Source organism: Cydia amplana, chromosome 16 (assembly GCF_948474715.1).
Source record: "Cydia amplana chromosome 16, ilCydAmpl1.1, whole genome shotgun sequence".
Classification (NCBI taxonomy): Eukaryota; Metazoa; Arthropoda; class Insecta; order Lepidoptera; family Tortricidae; genus Cydia; species Cydia amplana.
This window is the reverse complement of record NC_086084.1, coordinates 9,268,845-9,291,628: the sequence shown is the minus strand read 5'-3', so window position 1 is coordinate 9,291,628 and position 22,784 is coordinate 9,268,845. Positions and strand designations below refer to the sequence as shown.

At 36.7% G+C, this 22,784-nt stretch overlaps 1 protein-coding gene across 1 annotated transcript in view; it reads right to left on the bottom strand.

The window, feature by feature from the left end:
• The window catches only part of LOC134654993 (protein dead ringer), a 148,607-nt gene extending 128,974 nt beyond the window's left edge, over positions 1 to 19,633 (bottom strand). Inside the window, exon 1 of the mRNA XM_063510449.1 lies at positions 19,394 to 19,633. Coding sequence (XP_063366519.1) covers positions 19,394 to 19,441 — 48 coding nt within the window. The 5' untranslated portion in view covers positions 19,442 to 19,633. The remainder of the gene's footprint in view (positions 1 to 19,393) is intronic.
• Positions 19,634 to 22,784: the final 3,151 nt, after the last annotated feature.

Here is a 22,784-nt window from a genome sequence, read left to right as displayed (position 1 = left end):
CATTAAGAGTACTATTAGTGGTTATATTCGCAATAAATAAATACCACGCTGTCCTGGCCATTGTTTTAGCTAATCATATTTAAAAAGAATCACCACGCCTTTAGACAATGACCACTTCATAACAGTTAAAGAGTCGTGGTATTTATTTGTACATGGCCATTAACTTATTTTATTTATAAAAAAAAATGTAAATGATAGAAATATAATTCAATTATTCAGTACGAGTAGTCTATGTTTTCTAGCAAAATCATTGATATGGAATTTATGAAAAGAGAGTCAGTTTTATGGTACGATCCATATTAAGATAAAAATATATTTACCTGCTCATCTTTGTCCATCAATGCTGGTCGTAGTGGTCTTACATCTCTTGTATGTTGCGATGTAGAGGCACTGTCACTTGATAATTGATTGTCACATAATATTGTTGATTTTTTGTCATACTGTCTAAAACTCTCTTTTACATCTTGGGGACTCTTTTTACATTTCAAAATATGACATGCAAATTTTGTTGCGTTTCGAAAGTTGTACACAACACTGCAAAAGTTGCAAGTGAAACTTTTTTTATTGTTTATAGTATTTTGGGTAAAATGACTATACACTTGACTTTTCGGCTTCATTGTAACATATTCAGTCCTCCATCCACTAGTTATCACAAATAATACGTTCACTCTAACCCGTGTTCTAGATAAGACTAACCCCCTGACTAGGGGTCCAGGTAACAATTGAGATAAGAAACAGATTGAGTGAAAGAGAAAACAGATGCCAAGTGTGAAAGAGACATATTTATGTACATAACGTACTATGAAAATAACTTTTTAACCTTATTTTATCTCATAGAAATCATTACTATCATCAGTTTCGTATGTTACCATCTTTTGGGAATGTTACTGGTAACATTGGTAACTTACTAGTAATATTCCCAAATGGAAACTTACTGGTAGCGGGAATGTTTCCGCAGCCCATCACTAGGCCCCACACATTCCACGACTCTTCTCTTTCCGCACAGACTCTATCAATGTTGTTACTATAATGAAGTGTTATTTTATATCATCTCGATGATAACAGTGCAAGAGACATCACAAATAACGGCTGACACAGCGGGCAACCCGCCGTTTCCCATGAAAAACGTCGTATGAGGCAATATCTGTCTATATCTATACGCTCTTTTAAAATGACAGATTCCGCTCGCTGCCTCCCCCGGCGAACGTCATAACAACAAGTCTTGATGCTTTATTGTACTTTTAATAGCTATTTTAATTTGTAGTTTTACAGGCAATTGGAATTTTAATGACCTTTTGTAGATCTAAGGAACAATATACTCGTAACTCATCCAAGGTGTAGAGTAATATTAATATAATTATTTAAAGTAAAACAAATCCAATTGCATAGTATAAAGCAGCTGTTTATTTCACTAGTCGATTGCAGCTTGTCTATAATAAAAAAAATGCTGCAAGGAAAAGGCCATTTCTTTGGCTATATTGCGTTAGGGGTCATCCATTAATTACATCACACGAATTTGAAGATTTTTGGACCCCTCCCCCCTCCTTGTCACACCTGGTCACATTTGGGTTACCCCATGATGTGACGTCACATATTTGGCAATTTAGTTTTCAACTAAATCAACAATGTCAATTAGTTTTTATTATTTTAATAACATTAACATTTTGGACAAAAGCATTGTTAGATAGGTATGTATAACACGAAGCCGATTAGGAATTAAAATATCAACGATTATCACTGCAATACATAGTTATTTAACTGTTAACAGTGAATATTTAAATCAAAAACATTTCCGATTACAGATGTAGTTAATGTGACGTCACAAAGCGTGTGACTCCCCCCTCCCTCTTGTCACATTTTCTTGACCCCCCCCCCCCCCTAAACGTGTGATGTAATAAAATTAATGGAGGAGCCCTTAGATGTTGACTAAATCCTAATTATTTAGTTAGTCCTGAATTAGCTTAACTAACTCAGGACCGTAAGTAAAGTTTTCTCATTAAGGGCGGGGTTGATATATAATTCAGTAACAGTATCTTATCGAAGTGAATGAATTAATTTCTTCATTAGTGTGGTTTTTAATGATTTTATATGGGTTGGTTATTAAGTAATTACATTTCTCTTTTTAACTCAGGGGTTCCACATTCTATTCCTAAACCACTGGTACTCGCCAACATTCTGAACTACATTTATTGCTACAAACTCCTATTTTTAAGAAACAAACTTGCTTGACAAGTTGACATGCACATTTACTAATACAATAAATTACCTTGACATATGAAAATATTGCATGGATATGTTGTTGAGAATTTTCTTTTGCAGTTATTAGATAAATAGCATAATGTTTACAAATAACAATGGTACATACAGCAACATCTTTGATGCTATAGCATCAATTATCATGCAAACACAACTATATATTCTACGTAAACAAAGCAAAGATCAAGACAGGTAAAGCGCGTTACACAGGACAAGGAATTGAATCGAAATCATTATTGAAGCCTTCTACTTACAATTTAATAGGAATTGTTACAATGAAAATGATCACTAATAAAACTAAATAAAACCTGGGGGTCACTTCATGAAATTTTCAATAACATTGTTACCAGACCGTCTAGCATGAGTTGCGTTCTCGCGCTCGAGTCCATACTTGAAGTCGCGCAGGATGTATGGAGTCGCGCGCGAGAACGCAACTCATGCTAGCCGGTCAGGCTTCTTCGTCAGCAAAGAAATTTTCTACGAAAGATGCCTGACTGACTTTACGACCTCGACTGCTTGGTTACTTGATCTTGTTTCTATTAAAGTCTGAATCGGAAAATAACACACCTTAACATTAAGTAGGTATGTACTTGTCGGCGTCTTTATAGTGTGACTATGTCAACACTATGATGTTAGCCAACATCCATACTCGTGCATCTGTCGGCAAATACTCTAATAACTCGGTTTTTACGCAATCCGTGTGAATTGTGATATATATGTATTCACAACGCTAAGACACAGCGTTTGGGGATTTTTAGATCTACATATTTCATAATTTGCTTTTAAATTATATGCTTGGACATACCTACATATTTTATTGCTTAAGTTTGTAAAGGTACCTAATTTAATAATGCGCCATGCAAGTATTTTACAAACCAGTAAATTTCACACCAAACACTGTAGAGTACCAGTAGGTATTTGTAAATGCAAAATTTCAAACAAATAATGTTCGATAAACCGTGGAAAATCATAAAACGATGTCTTTACTGACCACCGTTTATAATGTTATAAACTTCTCCTTAATTTCAGAAGGACATATGATTCAATTTCAATGGTAATGTCAACCTTACACTAAACATAATAGAGTTCACATCTTTATACAACTTAAAAGAGTAGTTGTAAGAAGCGAATGTAACCATTCGATAAGCGAATCCCGTTGTGGGATTGCTGCTATCTTGATAATTCACAAAACACTTTGGCTCGACGGTGAGCTCATCGCTGATATAACTTGATCTCTATATTCACAGCGACTATAATGTCCAGTGATCGGAATTGGTAGTGCCATTTCACGGGACTTTGGTGCGTAAGCTTAGTATGGATATACCTTTTCACCCCGGGTTTTCATATTACCTACTTCAATAGGGATGATGACACATGTTGAATTTCATAACAAAATCTAGTAAAATAGATAGGAAATGAGCAATTTAAAATAATAATGTGGATATTAAAATAAAATACGGAAATGTTACAAAAATACAGGATCTGAAAGTTTCGAAGTTTAAGTTTTTTTTAACTTCCAAAAACGACAAAAGTAAGGGTACCAGTCGATTCCTTACATTTTATCCAAAAAATATTGTATAGTAACTATATACATATAAACGCAATATTTCACTGACAAAAACGCAATTTTCTTGGTTTGCCCATACTTCAAGATGGGATCTCAATGACCTTGACGTCACGTTCACTTATCCTTTTGTGAGGGGCGTTTCGCGAGTGAAGTGCGACTGTCGGACTTTGACTATAATTTCTGACTTTTGTGTTGCTTTAATGCAATGGGTCCCATATAGACATTTGATCCTAAAAACAAATCCGATCGATTGATACCATAAATAAAAATTAGTCATGTAGCCTATTAAAGATATGCCAAGAAATATTTTCGTGAAAAAATAAGAGTCTTGGAATCCCGAGTCTTATCCATGTTAAGTACAATGTTTGAGGTCATTCACCCCAAATGGCACTACCTATTCCGATCATTGATAATGTCCATAAGTTACACTCTTTTACTGGTTAGCCTGAAATGATTCGTATGGGTAACTGTTGAGAAGTACAGCAATCGTAAAAGTGTCGGAGACATGTAACTGACAATGTTGAATGCCTAGGTGGCGTCGTAACAGCCAATAACCTTTGTTGGCTCAATACGATAGTCGTAGCCACGCAATGATGATGTTAGGCGAATGGCTGAGATCGACCCCCATCGAAGATGCGGAGGGAAACTTGGGTATTTTACGAATTATCTGAATAAATATGAGTGCAAGTGTTAACTCCTAGTTGACAAACGAGAGTAACAGAAACATTCCTAGTTTCGGTTGGAACACATCTACTTACATATACATCAAACAGAAAACAAAGACACGAAAGCAACGAGAATTAATTTTGCCACCTTTTCAAAAGGAAAAATACACCTGCCCGTCCGTTCCTGGCACATCACTTTTATTTCCTTAAGCATTTTAGTACCCGAAGAACACCAAGCTATGCTGACCCACGGAACTCCGGTTACGCGGCATTATCGAGCTTCTTTTCCTTGGAACTATCAAAAAGGGTAGTCCAACTTATATTGTACACGTTTAACAGTATGTTTTAGTGCTAGTAAATAATTAAACCACCTAATTTGATGCGCAGGAAGATGTCGGGTGGATAGTTTATGTAGGGTTGGCGGATTGGACGAGCGCAGGACGGCGTGCAATTTAGAAAAAAAACCGGCCAAGTGCGAGTCGGACTCGCCCATGAAGGGTTCCGTATTTAGGCGATTTAAGACGTATAAAAAAAACTACTTACTAGATCTCGTTCAAACCAATTTTCGGTGGAAGTTTACATGGTAATGTACATCATATATTTTTTTTAGTTTTATCATTCTCTTATTTTAGAAGTTACAGGGGGGGGGGGACACACATTTTACCACTTTGGAAGTGTCTCTCGCGCAAACTATTCAGTTTAGAAAAAAATGATATTAGAAACCTCAATATCATTTTTGAAGACCTATCCATAGATACCCCACACGTGGGTTTGATGAAAAAAAAATTTTTGAGTTTCAGTTCGAAGTATGGGGAACCCCAAAAATTTATTGTTTTTTTTTCTATTTTTGTGTGAAAATCTTAATGCGGTTCACAGAATACATCTACTTACCAAGTTTCAACAGTATAGTTCTTATAGTTTCGGAGAAAAGTGGCTGTGACATACGGACGGACAGACAGACGGACAGACGGACAGACAGACAGACATGACGAATCTATAAGGGTTCCGTTTTTTGCCATTTGGCTACGGAACCCTAAAAAGAAAATTCAGAGTCGTAAAGATAATAATTAGGACTCAGGACGAATGACACTAATTCATTATGCTAATCTAATTTATTCTACCCTAATACTACAATATATTGGTTGTGAAATAAGTGCGCGCAACTTTCATATAGTGTGTTGGTCAAAAACCCCGGCTGTGCGGGAAGTAACTATTTATACTTACTTATAGCAGAAAAAATCGTTCTCGAAAAATTTCAAAAATATGATGAAAATTCGGTCAGTATATTTTAACTATTTTATCATGAATAGACAAAAGGTTAATGATTTTGCAAATAAAATATACTGCCAAAAGGAATCGATTGTGGCTAAAAAGCCGTGTGTATCTTTAAGTACCTATATCTACATCATGTTAATTAGAATAATTGGCTCACATCGACATATCATTAATTAGCTATCGATAAGCTACAGGATCGTATGTCGAGCGAGTTGTCTCAAGGAGTGATGCCTTACAAATGCTAATGCGATATAAACATTGTGGTATCAAAACCAAATAATACGTGCTTTACAAACTAATCCTTATTGACGTCCGATGATTCGTTCATTCGATACTTAAACTTAGTTTGAAAATGACTATATTATTCAAGCCGTTAGGATTATTAGTTATTTCACTGCAAGCAGAATTATTTGGCCATATACTTATCCAAACTAGATGAAGATTCTTATAGTCCAGGGAGATATAGAAGACAAGATAGAGCGCAGTTGATCAACAACCCGCTAAAACGACCCCACTAAATACCACAAAAAATACCTTCGTCTCCCGAAGATGCCGTACGCTGCGTAGCAGCACAAAATTCTTTTTTTATGATATATGTACATAGGCGGCAAACGAGTAGACGATCGCCTGATGGTGTAAGTAAGCAATTGCGGTTGCCCATAGACATCTTCAACACCAGAGGGGTTGGAAGTGCAATGGGCTGCGTGGTCAACAAGTTTAGATGGGAACGCTCTTTTCTTGAAGGTTTGATGGTCGTATCGGTCTGGAAATATCGCGGGCGATAATTCATCCCACAGTTTAGCTATGCGAGACAGGATGTTTCTGGAGAAACGCACAGTTGAGGACTGCCAACCATGTATAAAATTGTTCTCAAACATTTATAGAAAATTTCATAAACATTTATATTTAGGAAACGGTAAGTGTAAATATCCAACTCCATATAAAAATATGAGATCTTCCATTGTAAAAAGATCGCAATTTTGGAAACTTTCTAGCTGCACTTCAGAAACCATGACATCCTGCTCAAAATGACAACTAAGAAAAAGATTTGGAGACAATACAGAAAGAATAAATAGCATGACTGTGATCTCTTCTGTCTAAAACAACATAAAAACGTATAATCCCTCCGATATCAATGTAAGTCAACTTGAGCTTAAGTCGATCGAGTTACTTTAAATCGATGAGGGCGACCGTCTTACCCCTAAGTAGGTTGGGGATCTTATTTCAATATTGTGTAGGCTTCTGATAAAACTGTGTAATGACATCAAATTAATCAAGTTCCAGTAGCGACGGATAGGTGCAGTCACGTGCAATAACTGGCAGAACAAGAGGCCTATTCGAACTTTCGGTGTCAAAAGTACCTAAGAGCGATATGCACGCACGAATGATAAGAAAATGGCATCATTTTGATATCGGAATGTATAAAGTTTGAATTGGCCTCTAATGCTCCTATGTATTAATATTTGATTCAGGCGATACGCCTCAATTTGTAGACTCTATACTATACGGAGCTGAAATACCACTTTACCCTTTACTATAAGTACATAATAATTATCACTTTACGAGTGCCAATTATTAAGAGGGCCTAAATGTCAGCTATTCCAGCACAACCAATGAATATATAGGTAAATACAAGAAAAGAGTTCGTTTCATGTAAAAGTTTCTGAAAGCAACTAGCCGGTTTCTAAACCGCAGTAACATAAGCTTCAATTCTGTCAATCAACAATAAAACGTTTACCAGTGACAATAAGGTTCTTAATGAAACATGTAACACTCGAAACAAAGGGCCAAGTTGATTGCGGTGGTATAAGATAAGCTGGACATTAGTGGCCCACTAATGACTTACACATGCTCGATCTTTCTTCGCAATAAATGGCGAAGTTATCCCCCTCGTGGGCGGAGTGGGGGTGATTGATTTAGTCGTGCTGAGCCGTGAAGTGAGTGTATCTGTGAGTTACTTCACCAACTTATAAGTCATTGTACTATGGTGAATTCTATAATTTTTTTTTTTTTTTATTATTCGCGTTAATTTGTTATTTGTATAATTGGCGGTTCTACATAGGATATCGCATAATTCGCGTATGTATGTCTGATCCAGCAAAGTTATCTGCTGAAAAATAAGTGTGGCAATTAAAGTTTCGAAAAAAAAAATACTGGAAATATTTGCTTGTGATATAATGATCAACTGCTAAAATATACGAGCATTGAAAAACGCTACATGAAAAATCGCTGCATTAAAAAAGACGAACAATGAAATTTGCGATCGTGATAAAATGCGATGTAAAGATTCGCTACTATGAAAATATGCTTTTGTGAAAATTGTCTAACAAGTCGTTTTGAAAAAAATCAAAACTGTAACCGAATAGAATTCTGAAATCATATAATGAAATAAAATCGCATTCGCCATTATCTAATCCCTCACTTCCCCAAATATAAACGGCATATATATCTGATGCACATCTTATCAACTGTTTCTCCAAAATGGATGGACAAGGGAGGGGCAGTATTCTCATAAATTTTAATTTTAGCTACGTTTGTTGAAAAATGCGAGGTAGGTATTTTTTCTTTCCTCTCCATTCTGTGTCCTTTATAAGAATGAGAAAGAAAATGTTTCATTTAATATCATGCAAGTCAATTAAAAGTGGTTGATACCGTCAGTAGCGTGTTGCACGCAAAACTCACGACTTTAGTGAAATTCGCGCGAAATGCCCAGAAAAAGCCGAAAACACACAATTTAGTAATTGGTATCGCCGGGCTTCGAAACTTAAGTGAAATTATAACTTCTAGGAAACAGGAAATCTGAGCTTCATTATTCAAAGGTAACCTGTGAGGAAATTTCAAAACCATCAAAACTACCTTTTTTTTCGAAATGGCTAGAGTTAGACCAAACTACGTTAACAGCGATTTTAATTGCAGAAACTCAGTGTTATTTTAAACGTTAAACTTCTATGACGTTTAAATAACACTTACGCCAGTCTAGGTATACTATCAAAATCGGTGCCAACTTAGGTTGGTCTTGGTATTCAGAACCTGTGGATTTAACCTGTGGACCACCATAGCTGTAGTAATGGACTATAGTTGCGTGGTTTTACGATACTATCATATTCAACATTCAAGTTAGCTGCCCGTATATCATGTCAGCATAGACTTGACGCCTGGCGGACGACGTGACGCGTCCGTTTAATTAAGGACAGTCCTGCACTGATCGCAATATCGGAACGCGATTATAATCTTCATATGTCTTCCCGAAGACCCACCAATGCTGCCGTGATACCGCGGTGTCGACTTACATAACCATTCTGTTTGTTATTTACACACCGCTGTAAGAACATCTGTGCCTATTGATTAAACAGTGTGAGTAAGCGCGAAGAAAGAAATTTGACTCATTTTTGGTGCGTGATTGGGTGATGCGGATGTGAAGTTTAAATCTAATGAGGTTTTTACGCAAATTGTAGTTACCATTATCATGAGGGACGAATTTTATTTGTGCTTTTTATCAAGCTAAAGCTTACCGGAAATCGTGAGTCTGATAACAACACTTTTGACACAAGAGCACCTTTAATCAAGGTACAATCCTTCTGTAACAGATGCAAATAATGTTACTCACGGACATATTCCGCGAATCGAGATCTCACTTTATTGTACCACCTGACCACACATGTAGGTACTAGGTATATTATATTACGATTAATCATTATTTGCCAAGCGCTTCACCGTCTAGAGGACAATCAAATCAATTCTTAGTCATCTTGCACAGTCATTTTGTCAACTTCAATTGAAATTTCTTCATTTATCCATGAATTGAAATTAAACGCGTAATTAAATTGCTTCAGTAAAATTAATATTTATAGCAATATTTAACGCTTTCTTGTGATAGGTATTATCTATATACATAGGAGAGAATTTGTAAGTGCGTTGCCGGCATATAAAAGATGGGTATAAATAAATAAATAACAATTTGATAGCAGACATAAATAAGTTTCTACTCAATAATAGCGTTGGACATCAACTTATTTGAAGCAAACGATTCCGGAATAACCAAATCTAAATATTATTATTTTAATAGAATTGTCTTACATAACACGACTAGCACCTTTGACAGTTAAAAGCAAGAAGTACCTACGTGATGAAATAGAAATTACAACAATACTTACAGATGTAAGCGGTCGCAATAAAATTGTTTGATGTGCAATACGCTTTACCCATTCAGAATACAGTGTAATACAAAATCACCTTTATCCGTCAACTTATACGAATCGTAAGGTAATAAAGTGAGGTTATGTTAATACTTCAAGTTAACGTCTATCGCGAGATGGCTTTCTAGAAACACCTTCGGGCTTGTGCACAAATCACGCGAGGTTTGTTAGGAGAGGGTGGGGTCACGAAAAAATCACGAAAGATCACGTTAGGGGAGAGGGCGTATAAGAAGACCTCACGTGTATTTTTCTACAGTGAACGAAACTAAGAAAAAATAGCTACGAGTACCACATCATGATTCTCGGTCTCGTTAAACATAAATCTCACTCCGTACTTCAAAATAGCTCGCTATTATCTTATTTTACGAAATTTTTGAGCGCGTAACTTAAAATTAGGCCGAATAAAAAAAATCTAAAAAATACACGTGAGGTTATGTGGGAGGGGAGGGTAGCCAAAAACCTCACCAAATATCACCAAGGGGGCGGGGGGGTCAAAAAGTAGCTCGCGTGATTTGTGCACAACCTCTTTGAGGTATCACCATGGCAAATAGAATCGGCGAGGGCTATTCTCTCGTGACTAAAACTCTTACAATCGTTGTTCCAAAGCTTAAATGTCGTTTTAGTTTTGTATATCTTATTTGAATAATGTCGTCAGAACTCGCCGCCCTCTCATTTATTCCAATATACACGCGTTGGCATGCAGATATTCGCGGCCGATTTCTAATGACAGCCCGTTGCTGCGATAAGTGACAATGCCATCTATGAGCGGCAGTAGATAAACATAAGGCTACTTAACATAATTCAAGACTAGATGTCGCCGAGTGCATTAATCAAAAGATCACACAATAAGGTATTTTAAACAGTCAAATAATGGGTACCTATGTATTTTAGATTGTACTAATCGTAAGCGAAAAAATTAATGATAGATCATATTTAATTTTAAAATTCTTCAAAATTTTAATATTTTATGTTTCAGTTGGTAGCGCAAACTGACAACAACTTATTTTTAAGTTTCTCTTTAAGTCAATAAAACTCCGGCTAACTTCTTAACGCTATCAGATTTTATTGACATTTACTGGAATTTTCAATTTAAAAACGTGCTATTTTATTAATTTACGTAACATTAAACAAAAACCGTTAACCAACATAGTCGTTAATCTACAGCATTTTGTAATTGCAATGCGATATAAACCAATAGTGAAGGTATTATAGAATAATTGCTTGTACACTATGCGGGTACCCGCGCGGCGAACTATCCGCCGCGGGTCCGTTTAAAAACAATAAACGCCATTGAATGTTTACACCAAATTGAACTTTATACCATACTATTAACGCATATTTTACTTTACAATAAAATAGAAGACAATACGTTTTGGAAATATCGCGAAATTGTATTAAATTAATAGTTGATAGAGAAATGTCGTGAGCGATAACGTTTACTTGGAATTGGTACGGGCGGGTTTGATATGCGAGCAATAAATTGCACTTAGGTACTATTGATTACATTTATGTTTAAATACTGTAAAAATAGTTTATTTACGAATTTAACTATAGTACCTACGCCTTGTAGCATATGGTTTTCGCTTTTATTTCCTTTCCTAGTAGCAACTATAGCTATAACTTAGCGAGTATTTGTCTAATTCTTAAATATAATATTGTGTTAAATTTTTTTAGTGTTTACCACTCTGATTTTGCTGTCGGTTTAGATTTTTAGTTCACCCACCATTCCAATTGTATAACATCAAATTTGCGTAAAAAAATTGCGAAGTAAAAGTTTCTACAATGTTAATCTCTAGGCATATATCCATCAATGCCAACGGGAATTTGACAAAGCCAAATGGTGGTCAATTCAATCGCATTGTCATAAAGTGTTGCAACATTTGAGGTAAACCTAATACCTACCTGCGTAGTATTAATTTTGTTAAAGCCGTACAACACTATTTTAAGTCTTGTTTTGGTGTCCAAACAGGGGTCTCAATGGCTCGCAAGCCTTTCCAATCCGGCCCGCCGTAAATTTCGACACCAAAAGCCTTGTTTTGGCCAGCACAAAAATATCAAAGTGCATTGTGGCCCCTAGATCAAAAAGCTCAGAAACATACAGGCCAACTAAACTTATACCATATTAAGGCGTTATTTCTGAATGACAATTGTAATATGACCAGGATGGATCAGGATCTTTGCTGGCCCACAGTTACATAGTAACAGTAGTGGTACTAGGTAGTTGTAATGTAACAGTCTAACAGTCCGATACATACCAGCTTAAATTAAAGTCAGGTACTGAACAGAAATTGAGATTTACTTATTAATAACGTATAGAGCATTGTTACTGACAAGTCTAAAAAGATGAAGTGGCCGCCGTTCACACCGTCACGTCACATCACATCGTCGGCTTAAGTCGCAAACCTCGTACCTTCTCCGGCTGAGTTAAAAGGTTTGTAGCTTAGCGCCACTTGCACCATTCACTAACCAGGGGTTAACCGGTTAAACCTGGAGTTACCATGGTTACCAGTACAATTTGACACTGGGTTAATAACGGTTTAACTGCTTAACCCCAGGTTAGTGGGATGGTTCAAGTGGCCAAAGAACCCTTAATCTTTGGTTATTAAAATTGCAAGTCCCGTATGTCCCTGAAATAAAGTTACACGGTTTTAGCGACTTTAGCCGACGATATTACTCATATTAGATAGATAGATAAACCATTTATTCGCGTCGTAAGAGTCAGAACAATTTTATAACTAGGACCCGTGAGGTTAAGTAATGTGTTTTTGTGATAGCAGTTATATCAGTAATTAACATCTCAAATTAACGCCTTCAAATACGCAGTAGGTAATATTAAATTACAATTACATAGATGTATTTCAGGCGAAAAAGTTCAGAAAAAATATCTTATAAACAATCATAAGAACTAAGAAGTAACTTAACCATTAGAACAAAAATTACAAAACAGAAGTTAAAAATTAATGAATAAATTAATATAAACTATATATTTATGCACTTGACTGTAATGCGTGTTATCGTAAAATCAGCGGAGTGCTGTGTAGAGAAGTTATTAAAGAACAAATTAACTTCATAAAATAAGTAAAAGCTACACTTTACTCCACTTTATTGCAACCATTATTGTGCGTCCTCGCGTTGCCGGCGAGCATTTGCTGATTGTAGTAGGTACTAGGTACGTAATCACCTACCTACATACTCGTATAACTAAAACGTTGACATAGGCATAGTTATTTCTTACTATTAGATCTGACACAGAATATTGGAACGGATATTGTAAAACTTAAGCCCGTCAATGGTTTAAGTATTCAATTAAAATCTTAAATATGTATTTACTTTGTTTGTGAATGTTTAGAATTACAGTGCGATGGACCAAATATATGTATGTAGGCAGAAGCGTAGCAGGGCGATCTAAAACGTCCATGCCCGCTATATTTGAGTTAAGTAGAAGAGTAAAGTATTAGTAAGTTATGTAATAAACAACAGTAGGTAAATTGATGAATACTCTTCGTACTGTACTCCGTACTCAATGCAGTGGCATGCAAACCACTAACGTAGAAAGGAATGAAAAGCAATTAGGTACACCCAGCCGCAAAATTGCATGGCCACTTAATGAATTCATTCATTATGAATGAATTTTGAAGCTCGCAGTACGTCGCGGTGTGATAGTCGGCCAAGTGAACTAACCCACGCAACCTTTCCTTTATAAATATTGAATGTCAATACGATTATTTACGACAGATATTGAATATAAATGAGAGATAAACGATCAAGTTCGATTCCTGACAAAGCTGCTTTTGTTGAGTCAGCCATTTTATTTGTATGCAAATTATGATCACAAAAGAGCATTCGCATCATATTATAAATTTATCGAAACACAAAAAGTTCAATCTATAAGCCGTTGAAGGAACCAGGTTAAGGCCGCACACGGTTTGAAATAAATCTTGCTTTTATAAATATTATAGCATTAATAGCTTACCTATATTAAGACCGTAAAATCAGTCTAACGGTTAGGTCAGGTTAGGTTAGTAGTAGTAGTAAACTCTTTATTGTACAAAAAGACATATTAAAAATAACATACAATTAGTAAGAAGTACAAAGGCGAACTTATCCCTTTGAGGGATCTCTTCCAGTTAACCTTTGAGTAGATGAGAGGAGAAAGTGAAAAGAGGGTGACAAATGCAGCAAAATGTACAACAAGGTACCAGAAAGATAAAGGATATACATACATACAAAATTTATAGGATAAACATACATATATTACACAAAAAGGAATGGGGAAAATACACTAAAAATTGGAAAGAATTTGAAAGATATAACGCAACTATACAATAGAAATATAGACAAATTAATCAGTCAGATCAGATAACCATAGCTTCTTTAACCTCTCCTTGAACGACGCAACCGATTGCATAGCATAGCTAGTTAGTAAATTAATTCTTCATTCAAACTTAGAGGTAGTTATGTAGAGATTATGACTGAATACGTTTTAAAGCCTGACCAATGATTACCCTTAACAAATTGTAAAAATAATTCCTACCATGTTAATTTGTTTTAACTTTATACTCTAAAATATTCATACATTAGACCGCAATTAGACTGTCATAAAAATATGGTCATAGATATAAGAGACATTTATATATGAAGAACATACATAATGTATGACGGTACCTATAGGTATGTAATGCAATAACAACACATGACTCATAATTAACCATCATAATTTGTAGTAAACAGACCACATATACTACGTGTGTCAGAAGTTACAAGCATCAACATTTTTTTTTCATCTGAATAAGTGTTAGGACTTAGGAGGGTGAATCATTAGGAAGGCTTATCTTTTGAAGTCATTGTGGCACGTGGGCAGGTAGCTAAACCTGCATAATGCTGCCGCTGCCTTTTACTCTGACGTCACAATTTTGAAGGGCATCAATGTCGGAAACACCCATTCTACGAGTACGAATATGTTTAGGTGTCAATGACGTTATTATACATCTTTTCATTGTCAAATCAGAGGGCCTACCGCGAACCACGTTCGACGTGTTGCCTCCCTGTCACACTTATGTACGAATTCACAAGTGCGACAGAGAGGCAACACGTCGAACGTGGTTCGCGGTAGGCCCTCTGATACTTTAAGGTGTCAAAATGTAAACATACATTTAATAAATTACCACAAAGTTCAGGTTGAACACAGTGCTAATAATATTTTTTGACAAATTACAAGCACAAGTCAAAATAAAATTTATACCGGTGACGAAAATGAGTTCCGAATATAAATTACATTCACTAAAAATAATTTACGGCTATCTACAAATCTCACATAAGCATAACCAAACTGTCGTCCAGTGTTGTCAACGCGAAAAAATAAATTAAGAAAACCCGCCAATTATTTCAATTAATGAAACGTCGCGGCGTCGACAGGAAAAGGAAACCGCGTCTCCTAATAATATCTAAAATGTCTAACTTTAGTGATTGTGCACTGACTGACAGCTAGGTTTGATTAATTAATCGTAGCCCTCTATTCGCCGAGAGATAAATCGTCCGTGCGCGCCTCCCGTGAGATGTCGCCGACGAATAAATGAATAAGCCCCAAACATCTAGACCGAAATAGACCCCTAACGATGTCTTATACAGGTGGGTATTAATTAAGTCGTCAGATCTTTGGATCGCGTTCCTTTCATATTCCTTTGAGTTAATGAACGTATTTTGATATTGAGTTCGTTTGAGCGCGGCGAAATGAGAATGAGCATAATTTACGGCTTCAATTGAATCGCTATTCGCTACTTTTCATTTAGCCAATAGCTTTTGAGCATTTCTTGCGGTGAGATTAATAATTTCAAGGAATATTCGAGACATATTGATGACGCAATAAAACTAAGTAACCTAGTAGTTATGACCAAAATTATCTTCGAGACTTTGTCCATGGTTAATTAGTTCTAAATAAGTTAGTAAGACCAATGCATCGTGGTATAAAATGGACGCCTAACGAATCGACACATAAGATTTTTCCTTATATTTATGAATGGCAAAACAAATGGTTCCGCTAAATAAACAATGGTGAGTCAAAATGTAGGTAGGGTTGTCAACCGCCCGGTACTTATTGTCCTATTTTGGAGGCCGTCCAGATGACATCCAAACGAGTTTTGGGTTTTGGTACAAGGGGCTGGCACCCTGAAAGGGGCTAAAACCCGGGCACTGCCTGCAAAATTATTTAGTGTTAAGAGGAACTCCCAATTAATTGAATAAAATATTAAAATCATAAGGCGATGGGGATTTGCGAATTCATCCAAATAGCCGATGTTTTTGAAATATTTAGCCTGTCGCGGCAACTTTAGTGATGGCAGCCCTAATCGTAGCCGACACAGATGGCGATATGGCGAAGGATCGGCTTCGTCCTGCTATAAACTTTGAAACCGAACCGCGTCGCCAGAATTTGTTATTAATAATCATAACGCCGCTGCCGCTACGCCATTTTGTTTTCGGCCGCTGCCGTTGAATGTTTAATTTCGAGCAAAATTTACAGCTTCTATTAATATTATTTACCTACTTAACATTTGATAATGGATACCTAGGTAACTGATGATGTTGCAATTATCTAATACCTGTACCTACTCAGTACTCATAGTCATTTAAGTATCGGAAAATTATTAAAATTTACATGTCAAAACTTTAAATTAATAGGTAATAGAATTTCAATAACATTAAATTAGGTAATCGAATTGATTGATTACAATTGAATACCTAATGAAATAATTGGTAAAATAAAATGTCAATTGCCAATTACGAGTAGGTATTAAATCAATAGACAACGGATTGATTATTTAACGGAAACGGCGAGCAACGCAAATGATCAATTCAATCTACATATATCATATTTATAGTGATGTGACGCGAAAATGACATCCCTGAAGTTATTAAGAACCCGTTATCTGTAAAATATAATTAAGGCATTTGGAATTAGCGTATAAATTGTCATAAAAATTATGCAGTAGGAAGATTAAATTCAACTGAAAAGTTTAAACATTTTGAAATCGCTAGAACAAGAGAGGCAGATCCCTTAATTTCTACCTGCTAAATGGATATTTTATTGAACACGTGTTTGGGTGCAAACTGTCTGCAACGAGTAATCCGGAACACGTGTTTTAAATATATTCACAATAATAATCACTGACGGTGCATAGCCGTCATCAATTAAATATTTCCATGAAATTTCTATAGGTATGTACATACATGTTAGGAGCTTAGGAATTATTGTTATGCAATTATGCTTTACCAGCAAAAATAATATTTTGATAAAACTGTCACGCCCAAGTCAATGCACCATGATATACCTACCTAAATATAAAAGAAAAACCTTGTCATCATATTTTATTATCTTTTTTACCTATATGATTTGATATAAAAACATAGATATACACGTAGGTAGGTAACTTACCTAATTTAAAATATATCACCCAAGTACCTAACTAGACTAAAAGTAACTTAACAAGTACCTACCATCAAGTGGGGTAACTGGGGACAGATGGTAGAGTATAGAGTAGACAGTGTTTTTTGACTATGAAGTCTGGAGATAGGCCGAATATTCGGTCATTATTCGGTATTCCGCATATTATTCAAAGTTCGTATTCGGCCGAATAGGGTTCGTACTGCCGAATTTTTACCGAATAAACAATTTTTTTAAGGGCGTCCGCTATAATATAGCCGGCGCGGGTGCACTTCACGGTCAGAGGGCCTACCACGAAGACATAAGTTCGCAAATTGGCATCTTTCTCTTTTATTTAAGTTGATTGATTATTAAAGTATGATATGAGCTGAACCGGATGTTCGGCCGAATATTCGTATATTCAGCAAAGTCCATTTTCGGCCCATCTCTACTATGGACTAATTTAGCTATATACCTAGTGAAAATTTTGCCCTGAGACTGGTATAGAATCCTGTTTCAAAGATTGTAAGATGTACACTGCTGTCAACCACATTCATATAATTGAGGAATATTTCCTGTCTAATGTTTGTTATACGTAACGTAGGCATAGACTAGGAATCCTCTAGACGGAGTTTAGAGCAATTATTTCATGAAACCGATGCTGCCAAAAATACGGGGGTGCGGGGGGACGAGGTGAGCGAATCCCGTGCCGTGATTGGTCCGTTCGAAGACACGGACCAATCACGGCACGGGATTCTGACACTTTGACTCGAAGATGGAGTAAAACTACCGTATATAGTGGCAGAGGGGGTAGCGTTACTATGCTCAGTCTAGAGGATGTCTTGTCTGTGTACGTAAGTACCTCCTGAGTCCTGTCCCCACTTGAGGGAAAGTATAAATCAAACCATCTTATTTGAATCCAATCAGAAATCATTAAAATAATCTAATCTAATAAATTCAATGACTTGACGAATTCTATTAGTAATATTTCCAACCAAGTATTTAATGTAGATACTTAATATTCCTGGTGAGTAAGTGGTACCTACCTACCTACCTACCTACAGGGAATCGTTTTTATTATTGAGCTGTTATTACTATCTCATGGTTGGTATCTCCTTACAAATTATTGTAGGTAGGTAACATTGCGATATTACAAGCTTAAAGACTATTCAAATCGTATGAATAGATCTACAGCATCTACTAGTTCAAATGTCCTGGCGTTTCTATAAATAAAGACAGATTAACAATTCAAAATGTCAAATTAGTTGCCTAATGCCTACCTACTTACTACAAATAAATAATTCTTTGCAAGGCGGGAAGGTGAAACGGAGGTGGTCTTAACTTAAAGCGATGAAATTAAAAATTAGCATTTAGGGCCACATACGCTCTTGAGCAGAATAACAATTTGATGACTTTGCAGACATTAAGTATAAGTATCAAGACTATTCAAGACCGTTGGCGAGTGACAAGTTGACAACTGAGTCGCACACCTGCTTCGTACAAATCTAACCTATGATTACCTACCCCAGTGTGCAATAACACGTATGAAATAACATTTTAATTACAACACTTCTTAATATCAAGCGAATTATTTTAATTGCATTGCAATTTATATTAAGCGAAGACAGAAGCGAGTTATTCTCAGTTTAAAATATAAACTTTAAAATTAAGTAAACAGTTGTGATACTTGTGATACGTGAATAAAAAAATCCAAAGCGATTTTATGACTTATCTGTTATATTTAAGTAGGTAGGTACTTAATTGATCCTTTGACATGTAACAAGAAGTGCGCACCTCAATCGGACACGTGTTTAAATAAAAATAACTACCGCAGTTGTAAGTCCACTAAACTTCACATCACTTGCACACTTTCGATAAGTTAAATGACTACAGAAGGCAAACATACACTCTTACGGGTACAAGTCGACTAATGACTTACCATGAGGGTTTGATTGAACTTTTCAAGCATGGTTACCATGGCAGCGACAATTAAACAAACTACCAACTGAGTACTCACCACGGGACTGTCGTCTCCGAGATCCGAGTCACGGTCGGCGTCGGCCATGGCATACGCCGGCACCGGATCACGATTCTTTACCCGAATCTTGGCGGTTTTCGGCAACCCAGGACAATACGGCACGGCACGGCACGGCACACGCGGAGCGGACAAGCGGTGCCGCTGGGATCGCGGAGTGGTATGACGGGCCTCGATCGCCGGCGCCCCCTTCCGGCTAGGCCCCGCCCTAAGGCGGCCTCGTCACGGCGAATCAAACCGCGTCCTATCAAAATGATATTACACCGCGCTCCGCCTCACGCTCTTATATTGTTTTTATTCAAGCTATTAAATAATTGCGACGTACCTATTGATCGAGTGATTAATAGCGATAATGAAACTTGACGTTCATGCTTCGGGTTTCAAATGAGATTGGACTCCATTTTTATTATGCTTTTATTAACACGTTTATAATTCAGCAAGGGTGCGAGAAACAGTCCATTGTGTTAAATTACTCGTCAGCTTTCTTTATTTTTAAATATTTAATGTTATGTTGGTATTCTAAATAAATAAAGTTGTTGACAAGAGGTCATGCAATGCGCGTTGAAATCTTTACTTTGCACGTGCAGCTGACCTTTAGGTATTTATTCTGAATGCATACTTACATCCCTACCTATACCTACCTTTTCTCTGTTCTCTGTGTCTTTATTTATCTTTTAGTCAACAACAGGTAACAGCACACCACACCAATACTATACCTACATCTACCTGCTCTCCTTGAGTACCAATATAAAAATATGGAATATCCTAACAAAAGTATAAATCCTGACATTTCCTAGACGGTCGTCATTTCTCCAAACCAAACCCCACTGGGTTTCTCGAGGCCTCTCTGGTATCCCGAAGTTTTTTTTATCTGCTGTAGCTACTTACGAACCACCATATGGTATATGGTGTAGCTACAACTCCAAACTTGTACCTAGTTTCTAGTGGTTAGCTGAGGTTTCTGAAAACCCTGACACTCGCGAATTCCTCCCCGCAACCCTGATAAAGGATGCAAAATTATACATAAAGTACCTAATACCGACCAACTACCTACTAAAACGACCAATAAATAGGTATGTGTTTGTTTTATCTCTATCAAAACGCACCACATTGTTGGTGGATGATTCTACGACCAGTTTTTCCTTGCATCTTTAAGATAATAAATATGTATGATTGTAAGTATTTCAGACATAATTCGTGCTTCGAGTTAAACAGCGGAGATAGATGGCGCTGTCCTTTTGTCCTTCCTACATTATGCGGTAACTCTGGCTGTCACAAAATTGGGTTTTGATTCATATACTTTGTATTGGTACATTACTCTTTGGTTTACCCTTATTAAATAAGAATTATGTACCTTCCGTAGGTAGGTAGGGTCCTACCTACCTACCTACGGAAGGTAAGTATAGTAAACTTTATCTTAGAGCTCCATAAAACGCAATCACATTGTTGGCCGCATTTACTACCACGTAACAGCGCCATCTAGCTGGCTATTTCGTATACAAAATTAAACGTCTACTAGTTCTAGGATCATACATATATCTAATCTCAAGAAAACTCTTGGTAACGCGATTCAGAATTTTTAGCACGCAGAACAGTGCCATCATTCGCCATTTCATAACAAACTCGTCTGTAAGAACCTGTAGGTATTTGAAATAAATTATTTTACACCATGCATGAAATAAAGCACTTGAAGATTAATAGAGAAACGTAGACAGGAGTTATTTTTAGACACAATTTGTGTAGGTAATTTGATTGTGACGTCACATGCTAGTGTTTCATATAAATCCCATAGTAGCAAAATCGTTTTAACAGTTCGAAAAAAGAAACTGATTTGACTAGTAGTCAAATACCCCATTGTTGCCCAACCGAGTTGACCTAACTGCTAAAGGCAGGCTAAAGGTGACATTCGGGTGACAATTGCAGCTGCATTACTGTTGCGACATTACTGCTGCGGCCTTTTAGCAGGTGCTATTACTGTCAATTTCCTTGATAAAATTAGTTATGTTCGTAGCCACATTACTGCCGCGATTAGAACGTTTAAGAGCCCATCATCGTGCACACTAGCGCCACTGTTAAATAATCGTGATTATTTAAATTTAACGAAAGATATTTAAAAAAGGGGGGCCGCTACGTACTGTATCTTGTATTAAAGTACTTACCTTTTGAATACATCAAACTAGTTTCTGTGTTGCTGGATTCGTCAATCTATGAAGTCAAAACAAAAACGGCCGATTTAACTTTGGCGGCATAGATAGATTGAAGAATCCAGCAACACAGAAACTAGTTTGATGTATTCAAGGTATTTTAATACAAGATACAGTACGTAGCGGCCCCCTTTTTTAAATATCTTTCGTTAAATTTAAATATGTAATCACGATTATTTAGCGGTGGCGCTAGTGTGCACGTTGATGGGCTCTTAATCCGTCACTCACTCATGAACATTCTAATCGCGGCAGTAATATTATGTGGCTACGAACGTAACTCATTTTATCTGATACCACCACAGTAATGCAGCTGCAGTTGCCATCCGACGTCACCTTAGAGTTCATAATCAAGCTTGCTCATATCATATGAGAACTTTAAATGAATTCTTAAGTAACTGCCAAATTTGTGCAAAGTTAGCGTAGTCAGAGTCTAACATTCAATTCTATAACGTCCAAAATACTGGACATAACCTTTCACCCTATTTTAGATTTTGTTTCTCAACCAGAATCTACCTATATGCAACTATTGAGCGCCAAGACCTTCCCTGCCTATTATACTTATTTTACTCTTTGACCTTCCCTTCTTGTATCAAATGGATTAACAGATAGCTAAATGCCTATTTATTTTTAATCTCAAGTTTAAACGTTCCAGAAAACAGTAGATATTGAGCTGGCAGTAGAGGCAGTAACAATTAATGCGGCCGGCAGATCCATCGGCTGTCGAACTGCACATCTACCCCCACAGGCACAAGTGAGGAGAGAAGAGCGGTGGTAGCTTAGAAACAGTGGCGTACCGTGAACAGTGGGCGAAATCGCATCTGCGAGGCCCTTTTCTATCACTGTGCCCGAAAGGGCCTCGCGCGAGGCCCCTCTTGGGGCGCGAGACCGTGGGCGACGGCCCACTTCGCCCACGCCTAGCTACGCCGCAGCTTAAAAACTTTATTATGGGTAAAATTGTATTGATTCTCACTGTATTGCTTAACATCAACCTGTATATATACAATTCACGGCTCATAAATAAAAAATTAAAAAAAATTAAAACACTCAATAATAGGTTGTGACAAATTTACCCAAAAGAGTCCACTTCGTCGCATCGCATACCATAGGGACAAAATTTGCTTGCAATTTTTAAGCAATAAACACTTGTACGAAAAAATATTGGTTAAGTA